The sequence below is a fragment of the Battus philenor genome, unplaced genomic scaffold (genome assembly GCF_028537555.1).
Source record: "Battus philenor isolate CCGP_79_NKW_IND1 unplaced genomic scaffold, ilBatPhil1.0.hap1 SCAF_10, whole genome shotgun sequence".
NCBI lineage: Eukaryota > Metazoa > Arthropoda > Insecta > Lepidoptera > Papilionidae > Battus > Battus philenor.
Window position 1 is genome coordinate 7,826,014 of NW_027181662.1, and position 14,648 is coordinate 7,840,661.

Here is a 14,648-nt window from a genome sequence, read left to right on the forward strand (position 1 = left end):
GCAATATAACTATTTCACTATAAATTCTTTCCTTTACTTACAAAATTAGTGCGTAATATCTACAATGTATTTGAAGTCCAAAAAACTTCCTTCGTTCACTACATTTTTTTTAAATTCCGGCAGCCGAATTTTTATCTTTACAACTATTCGGAAGACAAATTCATTATGTAATATTACGTTTTACAATCAATCCAAATATATTTTAATAATATTAGAAAACATTATCTATTAATGTTTTATTGATACATATATTATACATATTTTTGTTATTGTCAATTAGTAATTATAATGCCACAATAGGATGAAAACATTTTTTTTTAAACGCAACTTTCTCATACGTAGTATTACCTAAATTCCTTTACATATTTTTTATATGTTAAACGTATAAATGTGATATAGCGATATAATCAAATAGTTTAGTTAAATTTAAATGCATAATTATTGTCATTTTTACACCATTAATATATTTATTGTAACATTTTATTGTCGTTTCGTTTACTCATTCAATAATGTCAACCGTTCCTTATCTACTACTAAATGCTTAATAATAGTAACCAACACGTATTAATTTCATGTAAAATTATGTAATATCAAATTTAAATAATACATAATTGATAAAAATATGGTGTATACAAATTAAAAAATGTTCTAAAAACCTTTTCATCATCAGTTTTAACGTTAAACAAAACTAATCCCATATAAAAAATACACATATAAAAATTTTATCAAATCCCGAATGATATGACAACAACGATATTAACAGTTCATGACATTTTTTCTCTTAATAATAGTTGAAGTATATTATTGTCTTCAATTTATTGTCTTATTTGACTTTATACTATTTAAAAACCTGACGTACGATCTCTTAAAATCGACTTTTATAAACGAATTTACGTAACGTCAACATTGTTTTAAACAATCTTAAATAAAGTTCCTTAAGACTAAAAAATTTAACAGCCATTTTTATCACTACCCAAACTGCTTAATACAATGCAAAAATTTAATTCGTTATTTAATTCTTTTTATATAACATCGTGAATTAGCCAGTAGGTAATGTATATTATAATATGATGTGGTGTACGTATGGCAGCGATGTTGTTATACACAACGAAATGTCGTGGTGGTCCAGAAGGTCGAACTTTTTGCCTCTCCGTGCGCTGCGCGTATTCGTTGTGGGAACTGTTTACGGCCCCGTGGTTGTTCATGTTGTAGAAATTGAGAGCGTTATTAAGTTCCGCTTGACGCAGATCGGCGTCTAAAATATTATGGTTGGTGCGGTCGGATTGCTTTTTGGGATGTTTCTTTGGCGGACGCGTGGTTGCCTTTGTTGTAGTAGTCGGGCGTGTTGTAGTTGTTGTGGTCGACGTCGTGGTCGTGGTAGTCGTAGTCTTCTGGGGTGTTTCTGTTGAAGATAAGAGGAATTCTATTATATTAACGGAAAAGTTGCACACATGTACGAAAAGTAGTTGGCGAGTGACCACAACCGTGTAATGTAATTACTGCTCCTTGTCCACCTCACCGAATAACATTAATAAATAAACCGAAGACATTCCTATATGTTTTTTATAAATTGTTTTTAAGTAATTTGTTGTTAAAATATTTACAGATCGACTACGTAAGTATCACATTATTTTTTACAAATAAGATTATACCTTCTTTATATTTAAAAAAATTAGTTTCATATACATTTATTTAAACTGATTACCTTTTAAATTAATTGATCCTTCTGCTCTTCCGTATCCATTGATTGCCGCACAAGTATACTCGCCGAAATCACCCTTCTTCAGGCGAGTAATAGTCAGATTCATTCGAAGCCCGTATTCACTTACTACTTCTTCGGATATAATGTACTTGGAACTGTTCAATAATTTGCCACCTACGATCAAAAATTAAGTACTTTCATAAAACTATGAAAATCATTTTAAAAATAATACTGCTACAGGCTGTACTCACATTTATTCAGATTGTCTAATGAGAAAGTTCAAATTACAATTTAAAATTAGTGTAATGTTTGCATGTCTTAATGTAGAATATTCCACGAAGCACAAATTTAATTAAATAAATAATTATTTATATCGAAAAAGCATAATTAACTTAAAATCTCATCTTAAATTCAATTACATGGATTAAGGGTGATTTTTAAAGATCCTATATAACCTTTAAATGACAATATTTGTGTTACGACACGAGAGATCTTTACGTAAGGACTGCGAAAATAAACATGTGAAAATCCAATTTATATGCAATATTCACTGGATATCTAGATATCGACTTTATTTTATTTTAGGTTAGATAATTAGATACTCGATTTTTTTTTATTTTCTCGTATCAATATTTACATAGAACCATTAGAGGTGATAATTTGTGTACGTTGTGAGAAGAATGCTAAATGAGCAGAATTTAATACACACTAGATTCAGATTGAGTTATCTATAATGGAATCCTTCAACTTAAAGCTTCGTGGGTTCCAAATGCGATCTGATATGAAAATATCACACTTTTTGTGGTCACCTTTACAATATACTTAGCATAGTAAAAGGAAAATTCATTGCTTTATTATTATTTAAACATCCTTCACAGAGGGACAGGCTTTTTTACAGTTTTTCGTTTAATAAACTTCTTAAAATTTTTACCTGATTATTCATAGATATTACATAACACCAAATACAGTTTCTCGCAAAAAAAATAATTTAATGAAGCCCAGGAAAAGGAATAACAAGCTCATTTTTATTTATTTTTATAAAACATACCAGACTGGGATTTTCCACGTTGCCATGTTGTAAGCGCCCTAGGGGACGCCTCCACGTAACATTGTAGAGTGACTTGCATATCGGTTGCCCGTAAAACAACTGGACTGGTCACACGGATTACAGGAGTAACTGTATATAGCAACACAAAAATGATAACATTAATTAATAATATATGGTGCGCCATATCACAAAAGTCTCCGATTACACTTTCTGAATTAAAGAAAAATTCTAGAGATTAAATTGCGGCGGTTCTAGTAGGTTAAACATGGTCTCGTATTTTTAAAACCTCCAGTGCCGTTTAAAAGAACATTTTTATAAATCCGGAAAACATCTTGATAATATAATTTCCAAAACATTAACTTTTTTAAGAGAAAATATTCACGAGTTAAAATACAATGTGTGTTTTTTATATTGTTTTCAAAGGTGTACTTTACGGCCTTACTGTTATGGCCCTTTTTTACTAGACGACTTTCATGTCATACGCCCAGACTTTATAGTAAATTTAGGATCAAAATACAAGTAATGTTTGGAAAGTTAAAATAGAAATAGGAACGTGTATAACAAAGTACAAAAATAATTAACTTACATAGAACCGATACTTCATAACGTCTACTTTTAGTCGGGGGTATCCCGTTGGCAGCAATACATAAATATGTACCCATGTCTTCTCGGCGCAAGCCCTTTAGAAGAAGTGTCGATCCAACGTAGCTGTATACCACTAAATATAATGAAATAATAATTTATAAAACATCATATCACATTTTATTAATTACATATTATTTGTGTACAAAATTTCAAGATACTCGTATCATTTGCGTTACACCGTTATTATTCGAAAAAATATGGTTCCGTTAGAATCATTCATACATGCATAAGAATTTTAATTCTGGTCTGTCTGTCTTGGATGTTATCATCTTCCGATTCTAGGAAGACTTATTGCTTATATAATTATTAGTTACATAATTACAAATTATTAAGTTTTATGTATTGGGTGATCGGTTATAGGTGTAGAACCTTAAAAAAGCTGAACATGAATAGCTTATATGCAATTAATTAATAGATAGTTCACCCTGCGGTAAATTCAACGGTTTTAAAAATAATAAACAACGCTAACAGTAATAAAAGCGTTTTTAAATCCGATTACTACATATTACAATTAATAATTGTTTATTGACGGTTCGTGCAGACTTTATACGACTTTATACGACGGTACTGCATAAAGTTATTTGTTTGTGATATTCTAATAGAAAAAAATAAATTAAGGTTACATATTTTAGAGTGATCAAAATATACAAGTCTATTAGGCATAGGTGTTAAAGCTTTAAAGGCTTTTACTGACAAATGAGCTATGCATTCACGATTTCAAAGTCTATACCTATTACCAATCACCCTGTAAAACGCAATTTTCAACAAAATAAAATCGTATAAAACCAGTTAAAACCATTTTCATTATCGGGATATACAGATAAAAAAATCTCCTCGGTTTTCATTATCTGTTTGCTCTACATTTGCGGTGGTCTGGTCGAAAATGAATGTACCAATTTAATATGAGAGTAATATATCAAAAGATAAAAGTCGTAAGGTTGGTAAGCGCAAACAACGCTACCGACATTTTCATCCAATATGAAATTGACAAATTGCGTAATATCTTTCGACTATTGCAGAGCGGCACATTAAATTTCTTTTAGATTTAAGTTTTATTAGAATGAAGTGTAACTTTGAGAAGTTCTACTGAAAAATAAACAAAGTTAAATCTTCGGAATGCTCTCTCGAGATTTTAATAAAATTGTTCTCAGTATTACTTTTTTAACGTTTTACTTAAACTAAGTTAGACGATAAGATGCACTAGCATTCAAAGTAATATCTCATCATCTTCTTTGTATCCCTTACCGCCTGATTACGAAATATGATTTGTTTTCTGCGCTCAAAAATTTGTTTTTTTCAGTTATTTACTATTCATTTATAACAACATGTTATTCAATTGCAGTAGTTCACAGCTGTACTAGTCATAAACTGTATAACGACCGTTAGCGACCTTTTTGGTTCTTCTCATTCAAATGCTAAACATTTAATCACATCCTTTTAAACTAATATTTATTTTTATGTAAATACATTTGAATGTAGATGAGTAACGTGTGTGTGTGACAATAGTTAATACAGTTTCGTTAATTTACAAACAAATATCTGTTTAGATGAAGTAACAAATTTTACTTCACGTCTGACTACTGTATATACGTATCAACATCGTTTACCTTCTTAATTAACTCGGCGTCGCTAATCTCGGCGTAGCACTTTAATCAAAACATTGCGAAGGCATTTCGCCGTTTAACGGTTGCTGTCAAATTAAATTTAAATGGAAGCAATTTATAACTTTATTATGGCACACGACCCCTAGATCCTAAATCTCGGGTGCTCGCATAAAATACAGCTACCTACTTCGTACCGCGTATAATATCGAAAGCGGCTCTTGTATGGATTCGTGTTTTATTAACGGGTTATAAAGTTAGCCTGCGACATGTCGTTGGCAACTTGTTACCCCAGACGACACATTGACTCCAGAAATCTACCCCTATTATCGTTCACATTCTTTTTCCGTTTAATTGCCGTGAAATTTCTCTCTACATCACAAAGAGACGATATTAAGCATTAATCTTTTATCATAACTGCAAGTATTTAACAAGCTTACGACGTAATTGTTTGAGGCGCAAAAAGAAAATGTCCTAACATTTTCTGCGTCATGATTTTAATTATTGCGAAAGATATAACGTACAAATAAAGACAAAATATTCTTCGTGTGAAACATAAATAAAAACAAATCAAAGTGATAACGTTTCTTTTTCATATAAACACGCATTACTGTAATAAATATAAACATTCGGAAATATCTAATTACGTAACTAATAAACAAAAACTTAGTTGTCTATTTCATTACTCCATTTTTTATACATGTATCCATTGGCTATTTTTACTATAACTTTGATTGTATACAGTAAAAAACCAACATATTACCTTTACCAATTTAAGTTTTTTTTTTTAAGATAATACTGAGCTACTCCAAAATCAAACTTAAAATATCTTTATTCAAGTAGGCATTTACATGAGATTTTGAATAGTCGATTATTTTAACATAATAAATGGTAAGCGACCACTGGTTCTTTTCAGAAGAGCCAGCCAGAAACTCAACAGTAGCTCTTTTAAAAAAATACAATTTTCATGTGTACATTATAATATTTATAATGTAAATGAGTCAACAAACTAAATTCCACACATTTCTACCAACTAAAACTCGATTAACTAAGACAAGATTTGATTAATAATATACTTTTTAATTTTAAATTTAAAAGTAAGTAAAGGAAGGTCTAAGATATCTTGTGGAATTGTGTTATATATGTGTACATCAAGAACCATGACGGATTTGTTAATCAAAGCACTATTTACATATTCATACCTTATTTAACACCTTTTATTTTATACGCTAGAAAAAATATATATAGTTACATGATAGAAAAAAAATTAAAATGTAATTTTGTAACTCACGGCGATTTCTACCACGCAACCAAAGTATTAAAATATATGTATAAGTTGCGGGTATAACGTGTACATACAAACGTGCAAACATATATTCCTATATATATACATATAAATATATATATATATATATATATATATATATATAATAAACCATAAAAAATTATAAACACTTCGCTAAACATAGTGGTGTGTTTTTGCGTTTCGTATAGCAAATATTAATTTGATATGTCTAATTCTTTGTCGAAGTTTATTGTGTCTTATTCAATATCGAATTTCAAGTGACATTGATGATACATTTAGAACAAACGAAATCGTCGAAGTGCGAATAGAACGATAAATAACGGAGGTACTTGCGAAATGCGGACCCAAGTTTTAATGAATGGTGTTGTTTATAAAATACAAAAACGAGTACTTCTTTTTTCTCGCTTTGTGTATATGCACTCGAGTATGTTACTATAAAATAAAGGCTTGGGTTAAACATGAGCGACGTCCGATGAATATGTATTGACAAGCCATTATATACTAGTTAACCAGACAAACATTGTCCTGTCCTGCCCTTGAATAGTCAATTTGAACCTAAATAACTAAAGTAGTAAGTATCAAAACAAAGTGTCTTTTACAATAGAGCATTACATGCTTTCAGATACAAAACATCGGTAGTACTTTTTCTCGCGTGTATTAAAAAATCAATAATGTTGATGCTATTCCAACACAAGAACAAATCATATACAAGCGGCCATGTGCATAAAAAAATATAATTTCAACATTAATGCCACAAAAGCTCAGCGACTGCCCTAACGATTTATTTATTAAATTTTCAAATGTAATTCGCACTGGTAATTATATATTGTTTCCATATGAAAATCTATTACATATAATAATTTTTCTAAAAAGTGGTTTTATTTTTCTTAAATGGCAACACTACTCGACCCCGTCACTCTTTTGTGACAACTTCCAGTGAAAGGATTGAGAGTGGTGGGGTTGAAACAGCGTTTTGATTATTGAGTCCTAAACTCGGTCACTCGTTCGATAACCATCGAAGTGATAAGTTGTCTAGTGGTAGTACCCTAGTTGGCTTATAAGAGCATTAAAAGTGGAATAAAAGTGTATACTGTGCTGTGAATTGGAGTTTTTCTGATAAACATATTAGGAAAATGGTGAACGCAGTCAGCGACTTCCCTACACCTTGACTATGTTGTCCGTCCACCTAGTGGGAATAACCACGATGCATCTACCGGCTTGTGGCTTTATTTTAATGTGTTATATACGAGTACACATAAAAATATCACAGTAAGACTAAAATCTAAAACTAAAATTTTTGCTTTCGATGCTAATGAATACACGGTCTTATAAATTTCATGTAACTATTTTCATTTGTATTAATTAGTAATATATCTTTTTTACAAAGTACCGTTTCAAATATTTCTCGGTTGATTGTTGTTTTGGTTGTATAATATATTATGTTACAAATATTAATTTTTAACAATCAATATTATACCAAAATTTCTCGTTATCCTAAACTACAAAAAATACTTTCGAGTATTTATACAATATTTTCTATATTAAATTTAGAAAGTTTCAGTAAAAAGCAATAGAATATAGAAAGTGTAAAATCGTTCTTTAAATCCACCTTTAGAGAAGTTACAATATATTTATTAAGATGAAAGACGATAATCTAATCAATAGAGAAATTCTAACATTAACGTATTTGTTAATATTGCTATTATAACTAGTTATTTCGTGAAAATAATAAGCTTGGTACGTACATTTAATCTCTATAACGAAAAAGCCGTTATAATCGCACAGAACTACTTTGCAGGGATTGTTAATATACTGAGTATAACGAGGAACAGACACGCAATTTTCCACCTAATGTATACATAGCCAGGTATCAGTTAAGATAAACAGTGAGTTTCACGTAATAGAAACATTAGCATATACAACACGTATTTATATGACTAGTTCCATAACAGTTTAAAGTCCCTGCCTACTCTAACCGTTAAGGGTACCTCGTCCAAATAGTAAAAGGTGGCAACGTCGTCGAGCCGATTTGCACTTAGTTGCTCATTTAATTTCCTGACCGAAACCCAGATTGCTTCATCCTTTTGTCTAAGTAGTAATTGAATTCTTAAGAACATTTTTTCCACGGAAATGAATTTCATTCACAAACGCTTCGAGACACTTTGTAAATTAAAAATGTTGACAGAAAGTTTATCTGGAAATTCGCGAATAAAGTACAAAAGATATTTACTGAAGCGTCACGAGAAAGCAGTTTATTTAAAATGTTTAAAAGCATTAAATGGTACATTAACCGACAATATAAAATTTCGGTGTTCGTTAAAACATATTTTGCGATATTAAAAAGATCTGGGTTTCATCTCCTCTGTTTTCAGGCATAATTCGCAAAGATCGCAGTATACTTCTTTCGTATTTTCGGTATTCTTTCCAATATCTTGCGGCAATATCCTAATAAATCCCATAAAACTCCAATGTTTTAACCGCGCAGGCACCTGCGCTCGCTTCGGGCGGGCTTTGAATGTAAAATTAGTCTTGTTTCTTTTTACCACTTAGTAGAGTCTCTTTATTGTGGATGAATTTCAAAATAAAATTGACGTTTTTATCCCTTTTACGATACACATCAATTACAGTCTATCGAAATAAATAAGAAGAAAGATTTTAGCCATTAAACGACTTGGATGAATACGTAATGAAGCTTCGCTCTTTTAACAGCAATTAGCAACTTAATCCATTGCGGTTTACATTTTTCTGCAACTTTCAAACCGTTTTCAGCACTGTTACCAGTTTTAAACTGTTTAATGATATTTCGTTCACAACAAATTTGAATCAATTTGAAATTCGTTTATTCCTTAGAAGATTGTTATATGTTAAATTCACAGTTATCATTTAATTGCCCTTTGGAAAGCATGTTTCATCATACGAATCATAGTAAACAGCAGCAAGACGGTGTTTTCAAAAACCGAGGGTACAATACACTTTGCAGAATATAAAGTAAACGTATCAATGTAGGTCCATTTTGCAATATTCCGTGCAGATAGTCTACCACAGCCACACCTAATCCTTCCTTTTTATAGCAGATATTAAGTTTGTAATATTTCTTTTGATCTGATACATGAAGAATCTACAGATTCCTGGAAATCATGCAATATCTAATCTCTCATCTAGTAGCGGTAACGGCCTTACTGGCGAAGAAAGTGCATAGACAACGTTATACGCTTCCACGGGATTCCCCTGTGAGGGATCGGGAACAGGCTGATACTGCACGGAGACTTAGTTGACGGAGCGATGGATACGGGCGCTTCATCCCCACAACTCTAGTCAGAGTTTTTTTTAAATGATCAATATATTGCCTTTTTTAAAACTAAATTGAACAATGATCGATATATACATTATAATATCAACCATGTAAATCTGTCAACAAACAAATTTCCACGTCATTAGAACAACTAATAACCCTGAAGTGCTATAATAAGATTTACTTAGTAATGTACTTTTAATTATAGAATTAAGGGTTGAGGCTAGGAATCCTACATAATTCTGACCTTTCCCCGAGACTGTGGTATCTTGTGGAGATAGAGAAAAATTTTCCCAATAATCTAATAAAAAGGTTTTGAGAGGCGGCGTATCTAGCAAACGTACTGATCTCATGTGATATTCCATCTATTGTCAAGAAATGTTAAGCGTAAACGCTGTGATTTTAAATTCTGAGTTCGACGGCACAAATAATTTAAAATTTACTTGTAAGCAATAGTTTTTCTCGTACATTATTATACGAATTTAAATTCAAGTATTAAAATAAAACTTACAATGAAATTTAAATACGGCTTTGGAATTTAATATTATATGTTATTATGCTTTAATAAAATAAAGAGCTCTTAATTAAAAAAAAAAAAACTTGTGTACAAGATGATTCGTATTAACACCTTCATAACTTTTATTTCTATTTCGAATCACTCTGCATAAAGTGGTTATTTCAAAATATGTTACACTTTTTTAATTTTTATATTAAAAAGCGATAGCTGGTAGTACAAAGTCTGACAGTACAGTACAGATAGAGACAGTAACCAATAATCAACTTTAATATGTAGTAATTTTGAAAACAATTTTTCTAACTTTGTTATCATAACGTTTTTATTATTTTAGAAACTTTTGGAAAGGGTGTGCCATACGCTAATTGGGCGCAAATGAGTTATACATTCACGTCTTTAAATCTCTTACACGTATTATTAATCCTTATTTTTATTTTATAGATGCATGTTAACTGTGTTAAGCATGAAATGTGATAATTACACTAGTGTATTATCATGCAAGTCCTTCCGATCCAGTAGTCGAAGTCCTATTGTAGCAATGCTGATGAACGTTATGATATTAAAATAAGTGTTTTAAGAAATGTTTAAGTTACGTACCTTTGTTTTCTTTGCCGTCATCATTGCGAAATACTATATTTCGTCCCTCATTTCTCCTCCAGGATACAATAGGTTCCGGGACTCCCTTTGCAGTACAGCGTAGCTCGACAGATCCGCCTTCAGGAGCGCTTGCTGCTGAGCCGTCGTCATCGGCAATATCTGGTGGTATCACGACTGACAAGTGTCCCATCTAAAACCATTCAAAGATGACATTATATCCTTTACCCATCATATTTCTTTCATACTTTAATTATAATATGTATGTATGTATGTCTGTCTGTATGTGTATATATATATATATATATGTGTATATATATATATATATGTACATATATATATATATATATGTAATACGAAGAAAGAAGGAAAAAAAACCGCCGTTGGAAAGACAGCGTCAGTCTGCACCAATGAGTGAGTGAGAGAATTACACTATTTGATCTAATTAGTGAAAATTCAAATTATAATTTAAGATAATAAATAAATAAAAAATAAAATATTTTGAAGTTTCAGTGTTTTAGACACATAAAGCGTTAATAGAAATACCATCTTCTACGGTTAATACCGCAGTCAAACCCCAAACAGATGAAATTAAATTACAATTCAACTAACGGCTGAAGATCCTCAGTACGTACGTAAATAAGAAGACCAAAGCTCAATTATGATGTCCAATAATGTTAACCAACCTCCGGTAGGGTAATGCATCATGAGAAGAACATGCTAATGTAACAATGAAATTGATGTTATAAGAAATAATATGAAAATAAATATGTGTCTCATTAAAAGTGCGTTATATTTCTAATACTGATATATTTGCTCAAAAAATATTATTATTAGTGAAGTAAAAATCGTCATAAAACCAATGAACCATAATGTTTAAATGCATTAAAATGGCAAACGACTAGTCTTCGATTTCAATCGAAGATATTAACGATTTGCCCTTCGTCACAATGGATCGTTGACAAGGGAAAACATTGTCGTTAATGCGTTCGCCCGCGTGCTAATTCAACATTTAATGACTAACATTAACCTTTTTAACAGATATTCTCTAATAATAGAACTAAATATGTGGAGCATGTCTAAGAAAAACTTGATTTTCAATTATATAATTATTATAGAAGTACCACAGTGCATATATATATATATATATATATATATATATATATATATATATATATATATATATATATATATATATATATATATATATACGTATACATATACATATACGTATATATTGTTTATAATACTCTGTAGTATAATACAATTATGTAGCTTAATAAATAAAGAACATATTTCTTGTAGAATGAAATTCGGGTATAGGTCCGTTGATTTTACATGAAGATGTATGGTTTCCATTGCAAGGCACGCAATAAAGTGACTTTGACAAAATTCCAAGGACGGTTTAAGCGACGTCCACTAGAGCGATTTCATTATTTGTTAGGTTATGCAATCGAGCGTTTATTCGGTACCCTGATATTATAGAGGCTGAAATTCAGCCGATGGATACAAGATCACGTGACATTTAGCCTACGTATGTGAAACAGAAGTGACGATTTACCACAACAAATAATTTAGATCTTTTTTTTAATTTCTTAATTGAGAATTACTTATTACAATAAATTAAAACTTGTCATACCCACACCGATATCAATATTTTAGTAAGAAAATTATCCGACCTGTTGTTTGCCAAAATGTTAAATATATTGAGTGCCTGTCGAGGAAATGCCTTTCAATAATTATCGCGACAAGATTATTTTTTATTTTCAATACTGTAAAATTAAACCAGAAAGTCAAAACAATGGGACCAATCCTATTGTCAATATTCATATCATCTATTTCGAGTATCATCATCATATCAGCCAATAAAGGTTCATTACAAGACATAGGCCCCTCCCAAAGAAGGGCTCAATAAGCGATCTAGCTCTGCTGGCATCCAACGATTTACCGCGACCTTCACTATATCATCGGTCCTCCTAGAGAGGTGCCACCTACGCCGCGTTTACTGGCTTTTGGTCCGAACCGAAAGGTTCACGAGTAGCAACTCAACGGTTATCGGTTGCATGAACGATGTGATTCACCCACTGCCATTTCCGACGAGCTACATTGGTGACCTTGGTTCTTTTGCGAATTACCTCATTCGATTCGATTTCGAACCAAAACTCAATGTATAGTTCTCTCTAGGTGACCTTGAGTTTTTTATAAGGCCTATCTTAAAACCCGGCATACATGAATTCAATTACCCATTGTACAGAAACAAAATTTTAAAACATCGTACGTGAACACAAACGCTTTAACTTTTTCTATAATTAAAAATTTTAAAAATTAAATTCATTTTTTTATAACTTGTTGCTACCAGAATATTAACTGATTTTAAACAAAAATAAAATCCTTTAACAACAATCATGTGTACTCTATTAGAATGATATAAAAATAACTATAATAAACGCTAAATAATTTTTAAATTAATTTTGCATATAATAAGTTTGCCTCGCTCAATTATAAATTAATAAGAAAATTTTATTTATTATTGAAAACAGTAATAAAACTCTGTGATAAATAAAAGAAAATTGAAACAAGACTTCATGATAAAGTATAAGCGAAAAAATCCAAATACTATAACAGTAAATTCATTTCACTGACCGAGCTTTGACAAAATTCCTCCCGTGCATGCCAGGGACGAAGTCAGGTGAATGGGTCAAATTCCGCCGTGGAAATATGCAAAAGTTATAATTGTAGCGCGACATAACCTGACAATGCATTTTCGTGCTAGACATTATTAATTTATAAACGTGCACCCCCCCGTACGTATCTTAGTGTATAGCATACTTGGTACGGGATATTATTAATTACAAAACGTTCTCGTTTTTTCTTATAGCCTTCACAGTTGACAAATTACAAATAATAGTTTGTTAATATTAATAAACACAATACGTTAATAACCACGTAAATACTACAATTAATTCAAATTTAGTGGAGACGTCGAACTGATAGACGCAGCGTTTGCAAGCTCCCTCTTTAAGCTGGACCGATGACATAGTTAAGATCATTATGATACTCGTAGTAGACAACCAAAGATACAACGACAAAATGCAAGCTTTTTCAACATGTTTGATTAAAATTTTTATTATAATTTATAAGTGACAAATAAAGTGAGCTAACATTCGTTCGTTGAACTTTTATTATTGTCTTTAATTTTAGACTTTTTTTTAATTGCAAAGTTTTTTTAAATTAAAACATCTCTATACTTTTTACAAACTTTTTAAATATTCTTAATTAAACACTGTTAAAACAAATAAAAAAATTATGATAGCGTGACCAAGTTAGAAGTAAACATCATAGGGTTTAATTCGCAATGATCTGAGTGATAGTTATTCTTTGACTATTTTGGTTTTAAAATAAATAATAGCTTACAAATAGTCTAAGTCAAATCTAAAATACAAAAAAAACGACAACTAACGCTTTGCAGTGTGTTCGCATCTTTATTTGTAGTTCGTGTATTTGTATGTGTGAAATCAATAAACAATATCGATTTTTTAGTTAAGGCCATATATTATTGATCATGTCTTTTTTTCTTTACATTATATTATTACAAGCGCTTTAAAGAAATGTAAGTATTAGTAAACATTATTAGAGACCTAATACTGTTCATTATAGGGACATTCAATAATGACATGAGATTTTTTTGTAAATTTATCACTAACATGTAGTTAAAATTTACAATATAGCTACATGTGATAATTTTAGTCAGCATTAATTTAAAAGTATTTTTTCCATTATTTATCTAAATAGGAAAGCATAATAATTATTTTAATAAATAGTTGCTAAGAAATTTGCTTAGGAATATAATGCATTTTATTGAATAATTAACCTTATAATTTTTTAAAAAATAATTGTGGTAACATTTTAAAATAAGTTCCAAGCTTTCTTTATTAACATCAAAAAA

The 14,648-nt window shown here is 30.6% G+C and overlaps 1 protein-coding gene across 1 annotated transcript in view; it reads right to left on the reverse strand.

Annotated features, from left to right (window-relative positions):
* Positions 1-973: 973 nt before the first annotated feature.
* The window catches only part of LOC137926913 (lachesin-like), a 42,206-nt gene continuing 28,531 nt past the window's right edge, over positions 974-14,648 (reverse strand). Inside the window, exons 5-9 of the mRNA XM_068770656.1 lie at positions 10,706-10,895; positions 3,337-3,468; positions 2,751-2,879; positions 1,706-1,876; positions 974-1,402 (exon numbers count right to left, since the gene is read on the reverse strand). Coding sequence (XP_068626757.1) covers positions 1,023-1,402; positions 1,706-1,876; positions 2,751-2,879; positions 3,337-3,468; positions 10,706-10,895 — 1,002 coding nt within the window. The 3' untranslated portion in view covers positions 974-1,022. The remainder of the gene's footprint in view (positions 1,403-1,705; positions 1,877-2,750; positions 2,880-3,336; positions 3,469-10,705; positions 10,896-14,648) is intronic.